The following is a 23,158-nucleotide window of genomic DNA, read 5'->3' on the forward strand; positions in this document are numbered from 1 at the left end:
TGGGGATGAGGCTGTGGCGAGCAACGTGTCCGTGTCCCTTGCTTCAGGAGTTCGACCCCGGCCAGGACACCTACCAGCACCCCCCCAAGGACAGCAGTGGGCAGCGGGTGGAAGTGAGCCCCACCAGCCAGCGCTTGCAGCTCCTGGAGCCCTTTGACAAGTGGGATGGCAAAGACCTGGAGGACCTGCAGATCCTCATCAAGGTCAGCGCGGGCTTGAAGCGGGGTGGGAGGGAAAGTTGACTGCGGAGGAAAGGGTACCACGGGCCAGCATGTCACTCCTCCATCCCCAGTGAGCAGAGCTGGACCTAGCTAGCCCAGACAGCAGCCATCAGGTGTGGGCAGGAGAGTGCAACCCAGGCTGCCCACAGGGACACTTGTGACTGCCCAGGAGGCGTCCACCCCTGGCTGACAGTCGCTGCTTCCTGTTGTCCCTGATTGGGCTGTCAGTGGGTAGGTCCTGTGATGGGAAGCCAGGCAGGCACCATTTTTAAGGTAGCCATGCCAGACTTTAACCTGTGTGCTTATTACTAAAGCTCCTGATTGGTCCCCAACCAGTTCCCAGGCGTGTTCCCAGCTCCTCTCATGTCTGGCTTGAAGTTCAGCTGATCTTCCACCCTGGCTAGCTCTTAGCCTAGGCCTGGAGGGTTAGCAAGCAGAAGCCCCTGTCCTGGGGCTGGAAAGGTGGCTTAGTGGGAGAGTGATTGCCTCACATACATGAAGCCCTGAGTTCAATTCTTCAGTACCACAAAAATGAAAAGTTGGAATGGTGCTGTGGCTCAGTGGTAGAGCGCTAGCCTTGGGTGGAAGAGGTCAGGGACAGCGCCCAGGCCCTGAGTTCAAGCCCCATGACCAACCAAAACACTCCACCTGTCCTCCCTGTAGAAGCTTCCCATTTGTGTGGTGACCTCCCCATGAGAGCGTGTCCTACCTTAAGACTGAACAGCCCAAGGCCGTTGACGAGCTTGTGTGATGGCCTTGCCTGCGTCGCCTGGGCCCGAGCATGGTGGCAGTGCCAGAGCCACTGCCCAAACAGCTGCTTATTTCCTTCACCACCCCAGCCGCATCCCAGCCCCTTGTTTTCTGTGCCTGCCTGCCCCAGGTCAAGGGGAAGTGTACCACTGACCACATCTCAGCTGCTGGGCCCTGGCTCAAGTTCCGTGGGCATCTGGACAACATCTCCAACAACCTGCTCATCGGTGCCATCAACATTGAAAATGGCAAGGCCAACTCGGTTCGCAACGCCGTCACCCAGGAGTTTGGCCCTGTCCCTGACACTGCCCGTTACTACAAGGTGAGCCACCTTGATGGGATGAGCCTTAGGTTGCAGAGAGGCTACCAGGGATGGTTCCAGGTGCTGGTCCACCAGGGTGAGGCCTGGCACCCTTTGGTGGCTAGGCAAGCAGAATGGAGGCTCTAGAGTGGGGGCAGTTCCCCGAGCCTATAGCGCTGGCCCTGCTGTCTATCCACTATGCCTGCACTGTGGCCTCCGCCCACTGCAGATAGTGCCAGCTCAACTACCCTGGGCAGCAGACGAGGGCCGGCTCCTCCAGCCCTGGACCTCTGTGCCCTCCTGCCTTCTGACCCCAGCCCTGCTTGCTTGACAGAAACATGGTATCCGGTGGGTGGTGATTGGAGATGAGAACTACGGTGAGGGCTCAAGCCGGGAACACGCAGCCCTGGAACCTCGCCATCTTGGTGGCCGGGCCATCATCACCAAGAGCTTCGCCAGGATCCACGGTGAGCTAGAGCCTGCACTCGGGATCCACAGCCCGCACAGCTAGGTCATACACCTGCAGGGCTGCTGGCCTGGAGCCGCGTGCCCAGCTCTCAGGCTGCGTCTGCAGCTCCTGTGTTCACCATGGCCCACTGTCACTCCCAGGCTCAGGCAGGTACTGCCCCAGCCCGACCCTACAGCTTCCACTAGTGCTGCACACCTGAGTGCTGGATTCCCCTCACTGGGATTGTGTCTGTGGGAAGGCCTGCCACGCATCTGCTCCACTGCACACCCACTCGGGTGCCTGCTGTTGTCAGTGCAGTCACAGCAGCGGGGCCCCAAGTGGCTGTGGAGGAGGCGACTCCCAGCGCTGGGGAGCCCTGGCAGCAGTGCCACTTGTTTACTCCTCCTTCCAGAAACCAACCTGAAGAAGCAAGGCCTCCTGCCCCTCACCTTTGCTGACCCTTCTGACTACAACAAGATCCACCCTGTGGACAAGCTGACCATTCAGGGCTTGAAGGACTTTGCCCCCGGCAAGGTCAGGGGCGGGGGAGGTTGGGGCCTTCCTGCATGGGTGGGTAGGGCTAAAGAAGCCGCTTTGCTTCCCTGCCTGCTGCAGCTGGCCCTGCCCGCATCTCCTGTGAACAGGGCCTGGGTGCTCTCCCTGAGCTCTTTTGCTCAAGGCTAGCGCTCTACCACTTTAAGCCACAGTGCCACTTCTGGCCTTTCTGGTGGTTGATGGGAGAGAGTCAGACTTTTCTACCCAATCTGGCTTTGAACCATGATCCTCAGATCTCAGCCACCCGAATAGCTAGGATTACAGGGGTGAGCCTCCAGCACCTGGCTTCCTGTGAACTTCTATTCCAGTTGTGGAGCCCTTAAGTCCCCAGGCCCAGACAGGAAAATGCCTTCCCAGAGCTGAAGGCCAGCTGTGGGCCCCAGCGCCCAAGCATTAACCCAGAGCCCGCTAGCCTCTCCCCAGTGCCACCCCCTGGGCTTCAGGGGTCCCCTGTGAGCTGTTACCCAGGCCCAGACTTGGCCTCCACGGCCCAGGACAGTGCCCTGCCCCTCCTGCAAGATGTGGTCTCCATCTTAGAACACCTGCCAGTTTGCACCCACACTTCCTCTTACCTTACAGCCCCTAAAATGTGTCATCAAGCACCCCAACGGGACCCAGGAGACCATCCTCCTGAATCACACCTTCAACGAGACCCAGATTGAGTGGTTCCGTGCGGGCAGCGCTCTGAACAGGATGAAGGAGCTACAGCAGTAAGGATGGGCCCCGCGGCCTGCAGCCCCCGGCCCCCGCGCTGGTTACACAGCGGCTCCTCATCCCTCAGCAGAGCGGGACCTGGCCCTTCCAGCATGGCTTCCTGCTCCAGGACGGTGTGACCAGACACTCTGTTCTCCCCCACCTCAGCCCACCCACGGCGCGGGGAGGAACCCATGCTGGGGGGACCCTTTAATCTCCTGGCCTCTGCCTTCCCCCATTTAGTTTGGTTCAGATCTTGAGCAGCCTCATGCAACTGTATTTATTTTTGATGACAACACTCCCCTCTAAAGAAGTTTTTATTCTGCCTTATCATTTCATTGATGGCTGAAGGATTTAGAGAACCATCTCTTCTTGTAAAAAGTTAAGACGTGCTGGGAGTGGAGGTGCACGCTTGGAATCCCAGACCAGTGTCTGAAAAAAGAAAAATAAGAATCGGAGTTCACTGACTGTTCCTGTGTGTGGTTGTCTTGTTTGTCCTCTCCAGGGCCCGGGCTGGTGGTCTGGGCGGAGGTCAGCGGAGGCGCGTGACCACAAGCCCATCTGTAACCCATCTGCAACAGACCTCAGCCAATGGCCTCCCGCACTTCTTGCCCTAGCACGTGGCAGAGAGGTCCTGTCTCCAAGTTCCTGTGACTTTAGTGCCACTCCCCTGGCATTAATGTGCCAGCCAGGCAGGGTCACAGCCCCCTAGTCACCCTGAGAATGGGCGTAGCCCATCCTAACAGACTGACAAGTAATGGCTCCCAAGATTATGCCACATATGATCTCGGCCCCTTCAGCACAGGCTGCCCCACATCCCATCACTGAGCTGGAGGCCTGACAGGCTCCGTGGAGGCCCGTCCCCCAGGACCAGTCAGGTCTCCCTTCTTCCACCTTGGTCTCCGACTCTACCCCACCAAAGCCGTCCTCTGGAGGCTGGCTTCCTCCGGAAAGCTCTGCCTTCCAGATGAGGAGCTACAGTGCGGACGTCTGGGGAAGATGTCCAACTCAGCGTGACTGGCAGCCTGGGCCCAAAGCCGCTCCCAGGCTGCCACACTCTTGTGTTAGGGAATCACCGAACTTGGCCAGCCCAGTCTGGCAACCCCCAAGTTGAGGATGTGTACATTACCTCCACAAGTGAGTTGGGACAGATGAGGTAGCTGTGCTGTCCCAGCTTGGCAACTTAGCCTAGATCAAGGACACTTGCGCTAGTCTTTTTAATCTTTTAAATCGTTGTACAAAGAGGTTTCTATTCAAGGCATTCTCCCCAGTTTGGGGGGGGAGGGGTGACTTCCAGCCCATGATGCCACTGTTCCTTTAATTGAATGTCTCCTGTCATTAAAAGCCAGAGCCCACTGGATGAGGCTGGGGGTTTAACTTGGTGGCAGAGCGCTTGCCTGGTACGGAAAAGGCCCTGGATTCCATCCCCAGCGCTGCAAAAAGCCAAGTGTCAGTCCAGCTGGAGGAGCAGCGGGTCAGGATGGTGGGGGGCACATGGTAGCACTCCTGGCCCCAGCAGCCTGGTTCTGGGTGGCAGATGATGACTCCTACTTTCCCAAGGCCAGGGTATCCTGCCAGCCAGCTGAGGCTAGTTGCTGGTCCACCAGGAGAGAAGACCTAGGCCTGGTTCACTGATGGAGCCCTGGAAAGCAGAGAGAAGGCGCAGGGAGTTAATGGTCAGTCGGGCCTGAGGCCAACAGGTTCACAGCCAGCAGTACTGGCCGAGTGGAGCGGGGACGCACCCAGCAGCCACGACACGGTTGGGGGCCGCACCATGGCCCCTGGCCAGCACACTGGGGCAGGTGGGCACTGAGACCGCCCTTCCCCCAGCTCTGCGCTCCTGCCACCACAGCTAGCTGCGTGAGTGCGGCCACCAGGCACGCATGCAGGGAGAGCCCGCGGGGAGGCTCTTTGGGAGGCCTCCTTAGTCTCGGCTTTGATCTCACCCAGGCCCACCCTGTGGCCTCCCCATCCGGCACTGGAGCTGTGCCTCTTGGGGGCGGGGGCCGTCTCCACCATCATGGCCGCTGTTACCTTGCGCTCCCAGTCTGCAGAAATGGGCAGGCTCGCGGGCGAGAAGTGACAGGAGGTAGCCCTGGGTGGCCCGTCCCCGCACCCCCACACCCAGCGCTCCGTCTCACCACAAGTGTGTAGGGAGCCTCCTTCTTGGGTGGTTCCTCACTGGATGACGTGGCCTCGGCCGAGCTGGGGCCCGTGGGGGACGTGTCCACAAAGCTCTCATCCACCACCCGGAAGCGGATCTCCTCCCCCGTGTCCATGTACAGGTCATGCGCTCCTTCCTCCGTCTCATACTCCCACACCCAGACCTGCTCTGCTTCATCGCTGGTGCCCAGGGTCAAGGCCATAAGCAAGCCTCGGGAGAGGGAAGGGGACGGGAGGCGTCTCAAGTGCCCAACCCCAGGCGGTCACGTGGAAAGCAGGCCCTGGCCCCACAGGGAGGGCCCGTCTCTGCCGTGATAAGACACCACGGGCCAATTCCGCTTCAAAAATGAGAAACGACTGAGGTGCACACACCTTCCCCCAACCTGACAAATCTGGCAGGCAGGCAACTCAAAGACTTTCCCAGCGCTAAAGGCATGGCTTAAGTGTTAGAGCACCTGCTCAGAGTGCAAAGCCCTGAGTTCAAATCCCAGAAACAGCAACAAGTCCAGTTCTCAAAAGATTACAGGGGAGCGGGGACAGACAGGAACACACACGGACACACACGGACACACACACACATACAACCAAGCAGGCTGGGTCAGACCTGCCAAATTCCACTCGCGTGCGCACAAACACACACACACACACACAAAACCAAGCAGGCTGGGCCAGACCTGCCAAATTCCACTCACATACAACCACACACACACACACACACACACACCCCACCAAGCAGGCTGGGCCAGACACACACACACACACACACACACACACACACACACACACAACCAAGCAGGCTGGGCCAGACCTGCCAAATTCCACTCACATACAACCACACACACACACACACACACACACCACCAAGCAGGCTGGGCCAGACACACACACACACACACACACACACACACACACACACACACACACACACACACACACACCACCAAGCAGGCTGGGCCAGACCTGCCAAATTCTACACACACACACACACACACCACCAAGCAGGCTGGGCCAGACGCGTGCGCGCACACACACACACACACACACACACACACACACACACACACACACACACACACACACACCACCAAGCAGGCTGGGCCAGGCGCGCGCGCGCGCGCGCGCGCGCACGCACACACACACACACACACACACACACACACACACACACACACACACACACACACACACACACACACACACACACACACCACCAAGCAGGCTGGGCCAGACCTGCCAAATTCTACACACACACACACCACCAAGCAGGCTGGGCCAGACACACACACACACACACACACACACACACACACAACACACACACACACACACAACACACACACACACACACACCACCAAGCAGGCTGGGCCAGACCTGCCAAATTCTACTCACAACCCTGCACGCGCGCGCACACACACACACACCACCACCAAGCAGGCTGGGCCAGACCTGCCAAATTCCACTCACATACAACCCTGCTCTCCCCAAGCCTGGCCAGTGGCGGCTCAGCCAGGTAGGGCCCCCACTGACTTCCCCCATGTCCTATGCCAGAAGCCCCACCAAGGATCCACACTGCCCTCTAGTGGCATTGCTGCCACTGGACTCTGCCTCCTGTGCCAGACCCCTGCTGGGCACTGGGAGGACACTTGTGACAGGATGAGGTCCCTTCAGTGAGGGCTCTCAGTAGGCAAGGTGAGGGCCGGGCTGGGGGCAGTCCAGTCCAGGTACCTGAGCTGGAGAGCGTGTTCTGTGAGGGGAACACAGGTTACACCCCCAAGGAAGTGGGGGTGAGCCAGCCAGGGTTAGCCTCCTGGGGAACGAGATCTTGAGCCACTCCCATGGAGAAAGCTGAGCGAAGTGAATGGGGAGTGGATGGCAGCACAGCCCTGAAGCCGGGCACAGGCCAGGCTAGCACACATGCTGCCCGAGGGAGGGAGCCAGTGGGCAGGCCAGGGACCCGCTTTTCCTTGGGAGGATACAACTTGGCGGGCTGCTGCAGCGACTCTGGGGGGATGAGAATATCATCGAAGAACCCTAGAGAGACTAGGAGAAATGAAGAAGGTGACAGCAGGGGACAGACAGACAAAGGAGGGATCTGGACACTCAAGCAACCCCTCCAGTGCCACCCAGACAGCGCCTACCCTCCCCCCCAGCCCCATATACCAGGCGTGAGCAGTGCTGGGCAAAGCCCCGGGCACATGGGCCCCAGATGGCTGATGGACACCGCATACACCAAGGCAGGAGGGGGCTGGGGGCCACTCGCTCAGACTGGAGCTGGGCACCTTCTTGAGACCCAGCCTTCCCTGGTGGACAGCAAGACCGCCTGACCCCGCGCCAGAGGCTCCCCTGAGGGGTCACTTACCATGCACGCCCTCTGGGCTGCAGCCCTTGATCTGCCCAATCAGAATCTCATCCAGGAACGGGTGGAACACCACATAGCGGAAATGGACTGTGGATGGAGGGGCGGGCAGGCATGTGGGGACCCGTGTGGTGCTCTGGCGTCCTCCCACTGCCAGCCCGTGACCCTCATCTCCGCAAGGTCATAGCTTGGTCCCCAGAAGGCACCAGTAGCAGCTGCCCTAAAACTGAGGGCTGGCTTCCCAATCCTTCTGGGAAGTCCCTCCTGAGACAGGCTGCGGGCCACTGCCGATACCAAAGTCAATTCCAACTTTCCTCCAGCCTCTACTTTATTTTTTTTTTTCGGGGCAGCAAGACCGAGGCTTGAGCTCAGGGTAGGTGCTGTCCCTAAGCTTTTTTGCTCAAGGCTGGTGGCCTACCATTTGAGCCAAATCTCCACTTCTGGTCTTTTGGTGGTTAATTGGAGGTAAGAGTCACATGGACTTGCCTGCCCAGGTTGGTTAGGAACCATGATCCTCAGATCTCAGCCTCCCGAGTAGCTAGGATTATAGGCATGAGCCACCCACCCTTGGCTAGCCTTTCAGTTCTAAAAGGGCAGACACACCAGACAAAGGGAACCAGAATTCAAACAAGTTCTTGTCTCCTGCTGCCTGGCAGAGCCTGCCCTGGGCACAGCTCTGCCCTGAAACTGGATGCGAAAAATGGAGGAGGAAGAGCAGCGAGCAGCAGAAATCCTGTGCGGTTCCCAGGCCCAGGCCATGCCCTAGCGCGTCCCTGTCACCTGACCCCCAGGAAAATACCCACGCGAGTATTTTCCTCAGCCGACCAGGAGCCCTACCGAAGCCACTCAAGCCACCTGTTCACCCGCCCCTCACCGAAAGCTCCAGAGCAAAGAGAAGCTGTGGCTGCCGCTCGTCAACCTCTTATCACCACCCATCTGTGCCACATGTGGCATTTCCACCATTCCAGCCACACAGCTGCTCTGCCATGCTCTGCTCTGCCATGCGGAGTCTCCAAGTCCTTCCCTAAACACGGCCACCGGGACAACCTGCGTCCTCAGATGGCCTTCTCCCCCAAACCCAGACTTCTACCAGATCCCCCCCCTTCCCACAGAACAGGACCACTGCTTCCGGCCTGTGCCACCTGCCTGCCTGGGCACCAACAGGAAGGAGAGATGAGAGCCCCGCCCCGCCCCCCTCCCTGGGCCTCAAATAGCGGCACCTGCCGCTGCCCCCTCAGCCACAGCAGCCGGGGTCCCTGCCCTTGCGATGGAAAAACCCGGTGCCCCGCTCCACCCAACATTCAGCTTAGTTTACTAAATCCTCACAGGGCCGCTGCCAGGTTTGTGCCAGGCCTGGCTTGGGCGCTAGGCTCACAAAGGCGGGAGAGCACATAACCCAGCGCGCAGGAAGCCGTCTGAACACCGTATCTGAGAGCAGGTAGGGGTGGCCTCGTGTCTGGCGGATGAGTGGCTAAAATGTGGGGTGTACACACAATGGACTGTCAGCCTTGCGAAGGAAGAGGGCTAGGAATGTAGCACAGTGGTAGCGCACTTGCCTAGCACGCGTGGGGCCTGGGGTTCCATTCTCCAGCCCTTTTCTCTCCTCCCCTCAAAAAAGAGAATTTATTCTTGAGGGAAAGTTTCCCCAGAATAAGTCTGCATTGGTAACCAGCCAATGTGTGTCTGCTGCATGCCACTGAATTATCCACTATGGTTAAATCCACGATGGTTAAATTGCTGGGCTCACCTGTAATCCTGGCTACTCAGGAAGCTGAGATCTGAGGATAGAGGTTCAAAGCCAGCCCAGGCAGGAAAGTCTATGAGACTCTTATCTCTAATTAACCACCAGAAAACCAGAAGTGGTGCTGTGTCTCAGAGTGGTAAAGCATTAGCCTTAAGCAAAAGAGCTCAGAGATAGTGCCCAGGCCCAGACTTATGACTGACCAAAAAAAAAAAAAAGGATAGTTAAATTGAGAGCTAGACATGGTGGCTCATGCCTGTAATAATTTCTAGTTACTCAGGAGGCTAAAATGAAGAGCATCATGGTTTGAGGCCAGCCCTGGTGGAAGAGTCTATGACTTAAAAAACACACACACACACACACACACACAACAAAAATAAACAGAGGGGCTGGGAAAGTGGCTCAGTGGTAGAGCGCTTGCCTTGCATGCATGAGGCACCACATAAGCAAGAAGAAAAAAGCTGGAAGTGGCGCTGTGGCTCAAGTGGTAGAGCGCTAGCCTTGAGCTGAAGAGCTGAGGGACACACTCAGGCCCAGAGTTCAGGCCCCACGACCGGACCAAAAGCCAAAAACAAACAAACAAAAAAAACAGAGCTGGAGGCATGGCTCAAGTGGCACAGTGGCAGCTGAGCAAGCAAGATGAGATAGTAGGAAAGGAACCTGGAGTCACAGGTCAGTCTCGAGCAGCAGAGCACCCCGATTCCACATACAGAGTAACAACTCACCCAGGACACGGAGCCTGTCCGAGACCCTCGCCAAGGGTCCGGAGCTAGACTTCAAATCTAGGTGCACAGGATGGGCTGCCATGCGGTGCTCAGCGCCTGGCCCCTCATCCTCCATCAAACAGAAAATGTGGAGGAGACCTTGCACCGAGTGCCAGCAGCCACCCACTGCACGGCACACGGTCCACTTCCACTTCCTTCTGTTTCCCCTCAAGTCCCGGTACTACTGCTTGTGAACTAATTAAGTCTCTGATGCCTAGACCACCCCAAGCTGTCTCACAGCATGTTCTGGAATGCTCAGAACCAAGAGAATGACCAGTGGACTGTAATGGCACTCCTCAACTGCAAGCTTGTGTCTTAGAGCCTGTTAAAATATTTGCTTCCCTCTTCATAAGCTGAAGCTGCATGCCCAGGATAGGCTGAGACTTGTTTCTAACCAGTGTCTAAGTGAAAGCCTGTGTACCTGCACTATGACAAGCCCTGGGTCATCTTAGAGGTCTTCTTACCTTTTTTCTTCTTTTTGTTTTTTGGTGTTTTTCATTGTTGTTTTGGCCAGTACTGAGTGAGGTTTGAATTCAGGGCTTTATGCTTGCTTGGCTGGTGCTCCACCACATAAGCCATGCCTCCAGCCTGACTTTTTGCTGATTATTTTGAAGATAACAGTCTAGTGGACTTTTCTGCCAGGGCTGGCCTTGAATCACAATCTTCTAGGTATCAGGCTCCTGAGTAGCTGAGATTACAGGTATGAGCCACTGGTGCCTGGCATCTATCCTTTGACAGTTCAGTTTATGCAGCACCCCATGGGCTCCCAGGGAGGAGGCCTGGCTGCTCCTACCCTCCTGGCCAACAGTGGGAGTCCTGTCCTCTGTTCCCTAACCCTGCCCTCAGCCACATGACCTGCTCTGGCCAATAAGGAGAAAATACACAAGGCTAGAGAGGGGCTTATGCCCTGAGTTTTGATCCCTTGAAACCACTGAGCCCAGTATGGCCTACTGAAAGGCCCCTGGGCCAACCAGAACACAAGGCCATCCTAGGCCCTGAGGCCCTGGCCCAGCCATCCCACTGACCCACAGAACCCGCAGACAGCCCAAACCAATGAGCACTTGCCTGGTGCCAAGGCCCTGCTCTAGAAGCCTTACCTGCATTTCCTCCTTCAGCCCTGCAAGCAGTACTTAGGAGGAAACAGAGGCAGAGGGAGGTTACCTCTCCATTCAGGGCACACAGCTAGTAAAGTGGGAGAGCCACTCTTTTAACTGTGGTATCCTTCTGTCCATCGAGGTCCTCATTCCTGACAGGCCTGTGCTTCGTCCTCCCTCTGCTCCTCTTCCTCCCTCTGCTCTCTAACCCAGCTCGGGCCACTCCACCGAGTCTTCAGCAGTCTGGCTCAACTCCCACCAGGCAAGCAGATGAAAGCAAAGGGGCTCAGACATGGAGCCACAGCCTCAGACCTGGAGAGGCCTTGACCATCTCCAAGTCCACTTTCTGTGTCTTACACATGAGGAAACTGAGGCATAGAGAAGGCAAAAGTCTACCCATAGTCATGGAATCAATTCCCAGTAGTGTCAGAACTGGGGTTCCCAGGCCAGGACTCTCACTACCACAGGCATTTCTGAAGCTACAGCAAACAGAGCCCGGTTGGGAGCTGGTGGCTCACACTTGTCATTCTAGCTGCTACTCAGAAGGCTGAGATCTGAGGGATGCAGTTCAAAGCCAGCCTGGGCAGGAAAGTCCGTGAAACTCCAATTAACCACTAGAAAACTGGAAGTGGAGCTGTGGCTCAAAGTGGTAGAGCTGAAGAGCTCAGGGACAGTGTCCGGCCCCAGAGTTTAAGCCAAGCGATGGACAAAGAAAGGGGGGGGAATGGGCTCTAAGGAACGCAACACCCCAAGAAAAGAAAGGTACCCACCTTTGGTGTGTGATGCGCCATCCCCCGGGAACACATAGGCATCCTCCAGCTTGGTGATATCGAATAAACAGATGCAGAGACCCACGTTGTACACAACCTGGGTGCACACGTGCACACACGGTGAGAGCCGAGGCCACCTGTCCCGAGGCCCTCACAACCACAAGCAAACTCTGAGTCCCTTTTCTAGATGGTATGAGCTGGGGCTCTGCACCAGAGACCGGGCAGGAGACCTCAGCAGGACGGGGCGCTGCCGGGTGCGTGGGGCGACACACCTGTAACCCCCGCTACCAGGGAGGCAGAGGCAGGAGGATCCTGTTTGAGGCTAACTTGGGTAACGTTCGCATGGAAAGCGCCGGGCGCGCGTGGCTCACGCCTGCGATCCTGGCTCTCCAGGAGGCCTGCCCGGTCAGGAGAGCCCTAGCCGTGCTGGGCCCCGGCCCACCATGCACACCGGGCCCAGTACCTTGTTGGCCAACTTCTTGTTCAATTCCTCGGCGATGGAGTCGTTGAGCTTCCTCTCAAACTGCCAGGGAGGTATCCGCACCGTGTCCACCATCTCCACCAGGACAAACATGGCGGCCCGCGCCGGGGGCGCTGGGGACCCCGGAGGAGCCGCCCTGCGCCGGGGCCCGGGGCGCGGGGCCCCCGAACGCCGTCGGCCCGGCCCGAGCACGCGGAGACGCCGCCCCGCCCCAGGCCCGCAGCGCAGGGGGGGCTGAGCCGCTCCGTGCGGGCCCGGCTCCGCTTCCGAGGCGGGAGGAAGCCTCGACCCCGCGACGGCCCGCGCGCGCACCGCCGGCCAGCGACACGCACCGCACACCCGCACGCCCCGGCGGGGGTCCCACCACCGTGCGCGAGATTCCGAATCTCGTCGCTTCCGGACAGCGGACCAATAAGAACATTATTCCCACCCCCGGAAGTGGGGCGTGACTGCCCACTGGCTCCTGCGCGGGGAGGAGGCGGGGTATGGCGATTAAGAGGCGGGGCTTCCCTCTATAGGCGGTAGATCTGACAGCTCATTGCTTCCTGGTTGCTAAGCGACCTGCGCTTGCTTGAATGGGGCCACGTGGGTTGCAAAGCATCCTTGCCACGCAGGAACGTAACACTGCTTAAAACCATCAGTACTGGCGGGCGCCAGTGGCTCACGCCTGTAATCCAAGCTACTCAGGAGGCTGAGAACTGAGATTCAAAGCCAGCCTGGGCTGGAAAGTCTGTGAGACTCTTATGTCCAATAAACCACCAGAAAACCGGAAGTGGCGCTGTAGCTCAATTGGTAGAGCGCTCGCCTTGAGCTGAAGAGCTGAGGGACAGCGCCCAGGCCCAGAGTTCAAGCCCTACGACTAAAAAAAAAAAAGGCGGGGGGGAGGCTATCACTTTCTAGGATAGTGTTTTGTATCTTCCTTTAGATGGGGTAAACAAGGATGCATTCATTTGCCAAGAGTCAGTAAACTTAAGATCTTTGCATTTGATCGCATTATATTGAAGGGTTAAAGTTTTTTTGTTTTTTTGTTTTTTGTCGGTCTTGGGGCTTGAACTCTGGGCCTGGGCGCTGTCCCTCAGCTCTTCAGTTCAAGGCGAGCACTCTACCACTTGAGCTACAGCGCCACTTCCGGTTTTCTGGTGGTTTATTGGAGTCTCACGGTCTTTCCTGCCCCGGCTGGCTTTGAACCGCGATCCTCAGATCTTAGCCTCCTGAGTAGCTAGGATTACAGGCATGAGCCACCAGCCCCCGGCTTTGAAGGGTTAAAGTTTTGAGGCAGTGACCACTTGCTGCTTGTTTAAACTACCAGCAAATTGTCTAGCAGAGCAACACGTGGTGATAATCCAAACACCTGGTTGATTGTGTGCCTTTATAGCCCTGCAAATCTTTAGCTCGGGGCTCTCCTCCTAGGCTCTGCTGTGTCAGAGTGCAGGATGAGGCCCAAGCTGCAGCCCGTTTAAATAAAACCTTAAAACAGTTGTAAAGTCTGACTCTCGGTGGTCTTCTTGGTGGGGGGGGGGGGGTCCTGCGACCTGGGCACAACAATATCTCGATTTAAAATTGCTGGATTCTGGGGCTGGGAAGGTGGCTCAATGGTAGAGCGCTTGCCTTGCATGCCTGAGGCCCTGGGTTCGATTCCTCAGCACCACATAAGCAAAAAGAAAAAAGCCAGAAATGGCGCTGTGGCTCAAGTGGTAGAGCGCTAGCCTTGAGCTAAAGAGCTGAGAGACAGCGCCCAGGCCCAGAGTTCAGGCCCCACAACTGGACCCCCCCCCCCCCAAAAAAAAAAAATCAGGGAAGGAAAGTGTGAGAAAAACTAGAGAGGGAGGGGGTAATGATGTCTGGCAATAAATGTAATCACTACCTTACATATGTAACTGTAACCCTCTGTACACCACCTTGACAAGAAAGTTAAATAATGATAATAAAATGAATTTGTTTAGGGCTGGGAAGGTGGCTCAGTGGTAGAGCGCTTGCCTTGCATGCCTGAGGCCCTGGGTTCGATTGCTGAGTACCACATAAGCAAAAAGAAAAGAGCCAGAAGTGGCGCTGTGGCTCAAGTGGTAGAGTGCTAGCCTTAGCTGAAGAGCTGAGGGACAGCGCCCAGGCCCAGAGTTCAGGCCCCACGACCAGACCCAAAAAAAAAGAAAAAAAAGAAAAGAAAAAAGAATTTGTTTAGAGAGAGAGAAAAAAAAAACAAGAATGATATTGAAGCTGGCCCCTGTGGCTCATGCCTCTAATCCTAGTCATACAGGGAGGCTGAGATCTGAGAACTGTGGTTCAAAGCCATCTTGAGCAGGAAAGTCTGTTAACACTCTTTTTTTTTGCCAGTTGTGGGGCCTGAACTCTGGGCCTGGACACTGTCCCTCAGCTCTTCAGCTCAAGGCTAGTACTCTACCACTTGAGCTACAGCGCCACTTCTGGCTTTTTCTGCTTATGTGGTGCTGAGGAATCGATCCCAGGGCCTCATGCATGCAAGGCAAGCACTCTACCACAGAGCCACCTTCCCAGCCCTATTAACACTCTTATTTCCAATTAACCAGGAGAAAAACTAGAAGTAGAGCTGTGGTTCAACTGTTAGAATGCCAAACTTAAGTGAAAATCTAAGACAAAGTCCAGCTAAGGGAAGCCAAGGCCCTAGGTTTAAGTCCCAGTTCCTGCATTAATAAAAGGTATTGGGGGAGGGTTAGGATCCAACTTCAATAGCTTCCAGTTGAACTAAGTCCAAAACTGCTTTGGTAACACGCAAGGTTCTGTAGGATCTGTCTCCTACCCACTCATGTCCCAAGCTAGCCCGTCTTCATTCTGATCACTAACATGTCCTTAGAGAATCCAATAACTTGTCCAACATCATGAACTAGTAAGTGGTGGAAGTGAGCTCTGTCTAAATCTCTACACTACACTGTAAAAGTCAGAGCATGTAGAAAAATACTATACTGTGTTTTAACCAAAATAACAGTGTGTGTGTGTGTGTGTGTGTGTGTGTGTGTGTGTGTGTGTGTGTGTGTGTGTGTGTGTGTGTGTGTGTGTGTACTGCTACTGGGGCTTGAACGCAACACCTTAGCTTGGCTTTTTCAGCTAAAGGCTGGCACTTTACCCCTTTCTATCTGGGCTGGCTTTGAACCACAATCCTCAAATCTCAGCCTCCTGAATAGCTAGGATTACAGGCCTGAGCCACCAGAGACTAGCTCAAAATAACAATTAAAGGACATCAAAGGATCTTTGAGGTAGATGACAGAGACACTTAAAATTGAAATGCTTTTTCAATTAGTCAATTTTCTGACTTTACAAGCATGGAACTCTCTCAAGACAGCCTGCAGTACTACTCAATTTGACCTTCCTTATCTATGTGGGTCAGTCTGCCTCTGCTAGAAGTTGAAGAACAATTCCCTTTCAGCTCTTTGCCCTCACTATTCCCTAATGTCATTCCGAGGACACATTCAGCAACAGCATTAGGAAATATTTCCTCATTCTCTCAAATCTTTCTCACACTTTAAACCTCTCTCTCTCTCTCTCTCTCTCTCTCTCTCTCTCTCTCTCTCTCTCTCTCTCTCTCTCTCTCTCTCTCTCTCTCTCTCTCTCTCTCTCTTCCCAATTCTTTGCATCTATCTTCCCAATTCTTTGCTTCTTTAAATTCAGGCTTGTCATGAACTGGGCTCAAGCATATCTTTCTGCCTCAGATTCTCAAGTACTGGATATACTGAACACACATTTGCTTAAATATCTCTCAAATGTTCTCCCTTGATTCTGCCCCACTTCTACCGCTTTGGTTCAAGCCTTTTCGGTGTTCTTCTAGAGCTTAGTCGTATACTCTGCCTGGCCTGTTTCTCTGAGAGTGACCTCCACACGTTCAAAAAAAAAAAACTTTCCTGAATAAAGTTTTTACTCACCCAAATAAATCCAAACTGATCTCAATCTTTCTCTCCAGCCTCCTCCTCCCCTCCCTCTGTGTGTGTATGTACTGGGGCTTGAACTCAGGTCCTCATGTTCTTATTGGGCTTTTTGCTCAAAGCTGGCACTCTACCACTTGAGCCACAACTCTACTTGTGGTTTTTTGGGGGGCTGCTTATTTGGAGATGAGTCTCATGGACTTTCCTGTCCCGGCTGTCTTTGAGCTGCAATCCTCAGATCTCAGCCTTCTGAATAGTTAGGATTACAGGTATGAGCCACCAGCACCCACCTCTTTTCCAGCTTTTTTATATTATTATTTTTTTTTTTTTCGGCAGTTGTGAGCTTGAACTCTGGGCCTGGGCGCTGTCCCTGAGCTCTTCAGCTCAAGTCTAGCACTCTACCACTTGAGCCACAGCACCACTTCCAGCTTTTTCTGTGTATGTGGTACTGAGAAATAGAACCCAGGGCTTCACGCATGCTAGTCAAGCATTCTACCACTGAGTCACCTTCCCAGCCCACTTCTAGCTTTTTCTGTTTATGTGGTGCTGAGAAATCGAACCCAGGGCCTCATGCATGCAAGGCAAGCGCTCTACCACTGAGCCACCTTCCCAGCCCCTCATTTCCACCTTTCTTGCTGTTTAGTTGGAGATGAATGTCTATCAGATTTGTCTGCCTGGGCTGGCTTCAAGCTGGATCCTCAGATCTCAGGCTCCTGACTGAGCAGCTGCAAAGAGAGATGAAGTAGATTATTCAGTGTCACACAGCTATAAAGTAGCAGAGCCTGGACGCAGGCTCCACCACCCCTGACCCTACCACTGAGCTATGCCGCTGGGGCATTCGCCTGAGGGCAGCAAAGGGAAGCCTTAGATCAAAACAAGGAAATGACAACATGACGCCCTCAAAAGAGACCAGGGATGGGACAAGGCCAGGAGTAGCTTGTCCTGTGGTCTCAGCCAGTGAAGGCCAAATGAGGCTGGCAGCCGGGGGCAGAGAAGTTGGGTAGAATCCAGGGGTCTCTATGGGACAGGCCGTTGCCTGCGGGGTTCAGCCACCAGCCAGGTGGTGAACCATTCACCAGATGGGAAACTGGAGGAGGGCCAGGCTGGGCTGCGGGGTACACTGGAGGCCAGTGTTTCAGGGTCCCAGCCTCCCTGCTGGTATTCGGCTCTCCGGTCTAGAAGAATGATTTGTTGGCACATTGGTTTATGCATTGGTTGGAATGGGGCAGGCCTCTTTGCTAATCCTGCGCATTACTCCCGGAAGGGTTGTAGTGACTTACAAAGACTCACAAACCACTTAGTCTACAAGCTCCACAAGAGAAGAGGCCTTCCTGATGGAGCCCCTCCCCATCCTGTGGCCCTCACCCAGAGCCTGGCACAGGGCCCAGGCTTGTAAATACGGGTTATTTGAACAGACAAAAGGGTAACATATTACCATTGCCAAGGGCAGAGGGGACAGAGAGAAAGAGGGCTGGGAATGAATCAGGCGGACAGAGAATTCAGAGAGGAGGTCGAAGCAATGGCGCTCCCACGCCACACAGGAGCTGAGGATGCCCGGATGAAGCCAATGAACTTTACGCCCCCGTTTCCCGCCCCCTCCCCCCCAGGCCTGTTCTCTCCCTGCCCCCAATCCTGCAGAATGGAGACTGTCCACAGCTGCGTGAACTTACACACACCTGTGTGAGCTGACACCACACCTGTAATCCCAGCACTTGGGAAGCTGGCAGGAAGATCAAGAGTTTCTTTTTTGTTTTGTCAGTTGTGGGGCTTGAATTCTGGGCCTGAGCACTGTCCCTCAGCTCTTCAGCTCAAGGCTAGTGCTCTACCACTTGAGCTACAGTGCCACTTCTGGTTTTCTGGTGGTTTATTGGAGATAAGAGTTTCACAGCCTTTCCTGCCTGGGCTGGCTTTGAACCGCGATCCTCATATCTCAGTCTCCTGAGTAGCTAGGATTACAGGCGTGAGCCACTGGTGCCCGGCAGATCAAGAGTTTTTGAGGCCATGCTGGGAGCTAGTGGCTCATGACTATAATCCTAACTACTTAGGAGGCTGAGATCCAAAGATCATGGTTCAAAGCCAGCCTCGATAGAAACGTCCATGAGACTCTTGTTTCCAATTATCCAGCAAAAAAACCAGAAGTAGAACTGCGGCCCAAGTGATGGAGCACTTGCCTCAAACAAAAAAGCTGAGGCACAGCGCTCAGACTCCCTGGTACTGGCATGCACACACAGACACACAGACACACAGACACACAGACACACACACACACACAACCTTAGGAGCCAATGACTAACAACTAATAATCCTAGCTACTCAGGAGGCTGAGATCTGAGGATCCTGATTTGAAGCCAGTCTGAGCAGGAAAGGCCACAAGACTATTATTTCCAATAAGCCAGCAAAAAAACTAGAAGTAGAACCATGATTCAAATGGTGGAGTGCTAGCCATGAGTGGAAAAAGCCAAGCGAAAGTCCAGGCCCTGACTTAAAGCCCCAGCACCAACACCTAAATGCTCATGCAATACTCCAACAAAAATCCAGGCTGGATGAGTGGTTCAAGGGGTACAATACTAGCCCTGAATAAGTAAGCCGAGTGAGAGCATGAGGTCCGGGTTCAAACCCCAGTACCAAAACGAAATTAAAAAGAAAAAAAGTAAACCCCAGTACTGGGGGAAAAAAAAAGGAGAAGAAATTCTCATTCTTTGGACTGTAGGACAACTCAGTGCTAGAGCAAATGCTTTGTATGCATGAAAAAAAAAACAACAAACCTTGGTTCCATCCAGCACTGGAAATAGTAATAATAAATCTCAACCTTGGGCTGGGAATGTGACTCAGTGGTAGAGCACTTGCCTTGCATGCATGAGGCCCTGGGTTCGATTCCTCAGCACCACATAAGCAGAAAAAGCTGGAAGTGGCGCTGTGGCTGAGGAGCTGAGGGACAGAGCCCAGGCCCAGAGTTCAGGCCCCACGACCGACAATAAATAAATCTGAGCCTTCTCTCTAGTTCCTGCAATACCTTATTTCCCTTGAAGGAAGAGACAAGAAAAAGCTTGTCTTGGTCTCTTGTTTTGGGGACGATTTGGGTGGGTTTTTTTTGAGGTGGGGGTGGAGACAGTACTAGGGTTTTAATTCAGGTCCTCACACTTGCAAGGCGGGGGCTATACCACTTGGGCCACACCTCCAGCTCCCATCTCTTGTTTTAAATTGCAAGCCACCCACCAGCATCCCCACTCTCTACCCCAGTTCACTGTCTGATAGTTTCCCCAAGCTTTCATTGCCTTCCAACATGACAGAGTGTAATTATTAGGTTGTTTTATTGCCTGCTTCCCTTCCTCAGACTTGCTGGTGAGCTCTAATGACAGATTCCATCTGTCTTGCTCACTGTTGATCTTGTACAGTCAAGCTTGGCATTCTACCACTTGAACCACACCCCCACTTCTGGTTTCTGCTGGTGAAGTGGAAGATAAGAGTCTTATGGACTTTTCTGCCTAGGTTGCTTTTGAACCCTGATCCTCAGATCTCAACCTCTCCAGTAGATTACAGGGTGAGCTGTCAGGGCCCAGATCTCTATGGAGTCATATTTGGTTTTTGTTTTTTTTATGTCTTCCATCCTGAGACAAAATCTTGCTAGATAGCCTGGGCTGACATCAAAACTTGAGATTCCCCCAGCCTGTGCCTCCAAAGTGCCGGGACTGCAGGCATGCACTACCATGCCCTGCTGGACCCTGCACTTTAACCCCAAGCTCTATCACCATCTGGGTATTGCTGGGCAAGTTCCTTAGCCTCTCTGTGCCTGAGCTGCCTCCTCATCAGTCACGTAACACTAACATCTTAGGGATCTATGTACCTTAAAGGGCTGTGTGGACTCAAGATCTCCTCAATCCACTGCCAACCCAATGGAATCAGCAGGACTCAGGGCCTGGGGGTGGGCGTAGGGGACTCCCATCTTCTCTTTCTCTCTGTGAGGGAGGGAGGCTTTCCCAGAGAGAAGCTTCTGGATTCCCAGTTCTTCACAAAAACATAGCCTTCCCTGCTGAGTCACGCTGCTTCTAAGCAGACAATTTCTTTGTGACTTGGCTGCTGGTGGGTGGGTGGGCGTTGCCTGGCAGCTCATTTCCTGAATGAACAGCTGGGCCTCGTGGCAAGCACGGGGACAGGCATCACTACTGCAAGCACGGCCCAGCCCCCTTCATTCACGGCTGCCTGGCAGCCAGGCACGTGTTCGCCTCTGAGAAAGGAAACTGGACACAGGAGGAGGTCAGGTCTGTAGTGCTGGCCTTGACCACCCGGCACTAGGCCGAGCCTTCTCAGAACGGGCCTTCAAGGCCTGCCTCCTGGCCTCCCGTCTCCTATGGGCCTCTTCCACCCTCCCCCGCCCCAGGCCTCTGCTGTGCAGTGCACCCAACAGCTCCCCCCACCCCTTTCCATCTGAATCCCACAAGGCTGGCTCCTTCCGCAGAGAAACCCTCCTGGCCACACCCCTAAGCAGGTGGGGGAGAGCTGGGAACCACCAGGCTAGCCCAGGACCTGAGGCTGGTTGGGCTGGGCCAGGCCAGACCAGGAGTCATGAAGACTGAGAGGAGACACCGTGGGTGAGGGATAGGGCAGGGGCCCACTGTGCTCATAGCCCTCCTGGGGAAACAAGATGGACTCAGACCAAGACTCAGCCCCCCCCCCCCATCCCATCACTCCATTGATTCATGACTGATCTGAGCCTGCCTCCAGGTCAACTTCACAGAGCTGTAGGAGAGGGTGCTTGCTTCTAAGGGCACTTTGAAAACTGTTGTCTTGGGCTAAGTGTGGCAGGTCCTGCCTGGAATCCTAACTGCTTGGGAGGCAGAAATAGGAGGGTGGAGGTCTGAGGCGAACCCTGGGCAAAAGAGTGAGACTCTGACCTGAAAAAACAAATTGAAAACAAAAGGATGGGAGTGGGGGGCAGTGCTCGAGTGGCCGAGCAAGATCCTGAGTTCAAACCGAAAGAGTTAAAAAGGAAAGAAAAGAGGAGGGCTGCAGGTGGGAGTGTGCGGCCAATACGCAGTGTCAGGCTCTAAGCCCTACGCTCATCTTAAAAAAAAGATTGCTGGGCGCTGATGGCTCATGCCTGTCATCCTAGCTACTCAGGAAGCCAAAGATCTGAGGATCTCGGTTCAAAGCCAGCCTGGACAGGAAAGTCCATGAGACTCTTATCTCCAATTAACCAGAAAAAAAAAAAAATGGAAAGTAAGCCCGGTGCTGGTGGTTCACACCTTGCAACCCTAGCTACTCAAGAAACTGAAATCTGAGGATCACAGTTCGAAGCCAGCCTGGGAAGGGAATGTCCATGAAGCTCTTATGTCCAGCTAAAGAACCCAAATGCCAGAAGTAAAACTGTGACTTAAGTGGTAGAGCACCAGCCTTGAGTGAAAAAGCTCAGGGACAGCACCCAAGCCCTAGGATTGGCACAAAAATAAAATAAGTAAATAAACAATTGGGCTGGTGTAAGGTATAAATGAAGGTAAAACACTTCTTGGCTGGTAAGGAGCCCTCAATAAATCTTTTGTTGTTGTTGTTAGTCATGGGGCTTGAACTCTAGGCCTGGGCGCTGTCCTTTAGCTCTATTTGAGCCACAGTGCCCCTTCTGGTTTTCTGGTGTTTTATTGGAGATAAAGAGTCTCACGGACTTTCCTGCCCTATCTGGCTTTGAACCCCAATCTTCAGATCTTGGCCTCCTGAGTAGCTAGGATTACAGGCGTGAGCCACGGATGCCTGGCTCCTCAATAAATCTTAAGTAGCTATTCTTACTTGTATCTATATTTATGTATTTGTGTGTTCTGGTACTGGGGCTTCAAGTAAGGGCCTTGTGCTTTAGCTCAGCTTTTTCACTCATGGCTGATACTCTACCACTTGAATCATGCCTCCACTTGACTGTTTACTGGTTGCTTGCAGACAAGAGTCTTACATATTTCATAGGCCAGGCTGCCTCTAAACCATGCTTCTCACATCTCAGCCTCTTGAGTCGCTGGGATTATAGATGTGAGCCGGGGGTGCTTGTCTTATAATTTCTATTTTCTCATTGAAGGCTGAGGATCAGGGACAGAAAGGAGACAAGAAGGCCCTCAGTGGAGATTTTCTTCAGCCCAGCGCTGAGCTGGGCAGCGCTGAGCAGCCTTGTTACCCTTGGGCCTCCACAACTCTCCCAAGGAGAATCAGAATCCAAAGGAGTTCCTGGAGGTCACAGAGCAAGGGGTTGAATTTGAATCTGAGCCCTCTGATGGGGATGTGGGACACGAACACGGACACACACACACACACACACACGCCTCTCACTGGAGCAACCAGGGGGTTGGGGTGGGTCTCTCTGCCTGGAGCCTGTGTGTGCACCATGCTCATCACCCCCTTTAGAATGCTGTCAGATTCGGGAGATCATCCATCTCACCTCAAGGGCCTACTGCGTGCCAGGTACCTTCATGGGACCTGCCCCACACCCTCACCGCAGGGGCCACACGAGGTCAGGGGCCACTATGGGAATCCCCCGAGGAGAAAGGAGGCCTGTGGGGTCCCTGGGGGCCTGATATCCCCACAGGGTCCCCTCTCTGGCCTTCCTTCTCCCCACTCAGGCTGCAAGTCTCACACATGGCATGTGCAGACTCTCTGTTTGTCTGTCTGTCTCTCTCTCGCGCACACACACACACACACACACACACACACCACGCACAGGGCCGCGCCCTGGCTCTGTCCCAGCTCTTCCTTCCCTGCGTTCCTACCCTGACTTAGCAAGGTAAATTATAGCTTGGCCCAGCAATAAAAGCCACCTTCCAAAACAGGAAGCTTAGGAAGGACAGACAGACAGACAGCCTGGGCGGAACCAGCTGGTCACTCACCTGGCAGCGCCGGTCCGGGAGGCGGGGCCTGGGCCCCGGGGGGGGGCCGTCCCCGCCCCGCTCCCCCCGTCCC

At 54.5% G+C, this 23,158-nt stretch overlaps 2 protein-coding genes across 5 annotated transcripts in view; one reads left to right on the forward strand and one right to left on the reverse strand.

The window, feature by feature from the left end:
- Aco2 (aconitase 2) overlaps positions 1-3,436 on the forward strand; it is a 41,101-nt gene extending 37,665 nt beyond the window's left edge. Inside the window, exons 14-18 of the mRNA XM_069999633.1 lie at positions 48-203; positions 1,102-1,293; positions 1,607-1,739; positions 2,133-2,254; positions 2,855-3,436. Coding sequence (XP_069855734.1) covers positions 48-203; positions 1,102-1,293; positions 1,607-1,739; positions 2,133-2,254; positions 2,855-2,989 — 738 coding nt within the window. The 3' untranslated portion in view covers positions 2,990-3,436. The remainder of the gene's footprint in view (positions 1-47; positions 204-1,101; positions 1,294-1,606; positions 1,740-2,132; positions 2,255-2,854) is intronic.
- Positions 3,437-4,168: 732 nt separating this feature from the next.
- On the reverse strand, positions 4,169-12,717 carry Polr3h (RNA polymerase III subunit H). Of its 4 annotated transcripts, none has more exons than XM_069999638.1 (6): positions 12,321-12,717; positions 11,858-11,954; positions 7,492-7,578; positions 7,109-7,133; positions 5,110-5,311; positions 4,169-4,610 (listed from the first exon to the last, which is right to left on the reverse strand). In XM_069999638.1, the coding sequence occupies exons 1-6, from the start codon at positions 12,429-12,431 to the stop codon at positions 4,557-4,559; spliced, it is 576 nt and encodes a 191-aa protein (XP_069855739.1). In that variant the 5' UTR covers positions 12,432-12,717; the 3' UTR covers positions 4,169-4,556. The 4 variants fall into 4 exon arrangements, with proteins under 4 accessions (XP_069855739.1, XP_069855736.1, XP_069855735.1 ...); XM_069999635.1 differs by having other exon boundaries at positions 7,109-7,163; XM_069999634.1 differs by having other exon boundaries at positions 7,109-7,172; positions 12,321-12,716.
- Positions 12,718-23,158: the final 10,441 nt, after the last annotated feature.

Source organism: Dipodomys merriami, unplaced genomic scaffold (genome assembly GCF_024711535.1).
Source record: "Dipodomys merriami isolate MVZ:Mamm:240054 unplaced genomic scaffold, mDipMer1.0.p SCAF_55, whole genome shotgun sequence".
In the NCBI taxonomy this organism is placed as follows: Eukaryota; Metazoa; Chordata; class Mammalia; order Rodentia; family Heteromyidae; genus Dipodomys; species Dipodomys merriami.

Bases quoted from the DNA above. Each gene is read 5' to 3' on its own strand.
- Polr3h (XM_069999634.1), bottom strand. From the start codon at position 12,431: ATGTTTGTCCTGGTGGAGATGGTGGACACGGTGCGGATACCTCCCTGG. The intron at 7,579-11,857 runs GTGGGTACCTTT...CTCCATCCACAG, and splicing joins TGGCGCATCACACACCAAAG to TCCATTTCCGCTATGTGGTG. The intron at 7,173-7,491 runs GTAAGTGACCCC...CATTTCTCCTAG, and splicing joins CAGCCCAGAGGGCGTGCATG to TCTCTCTAGGGTTCTTCGAT.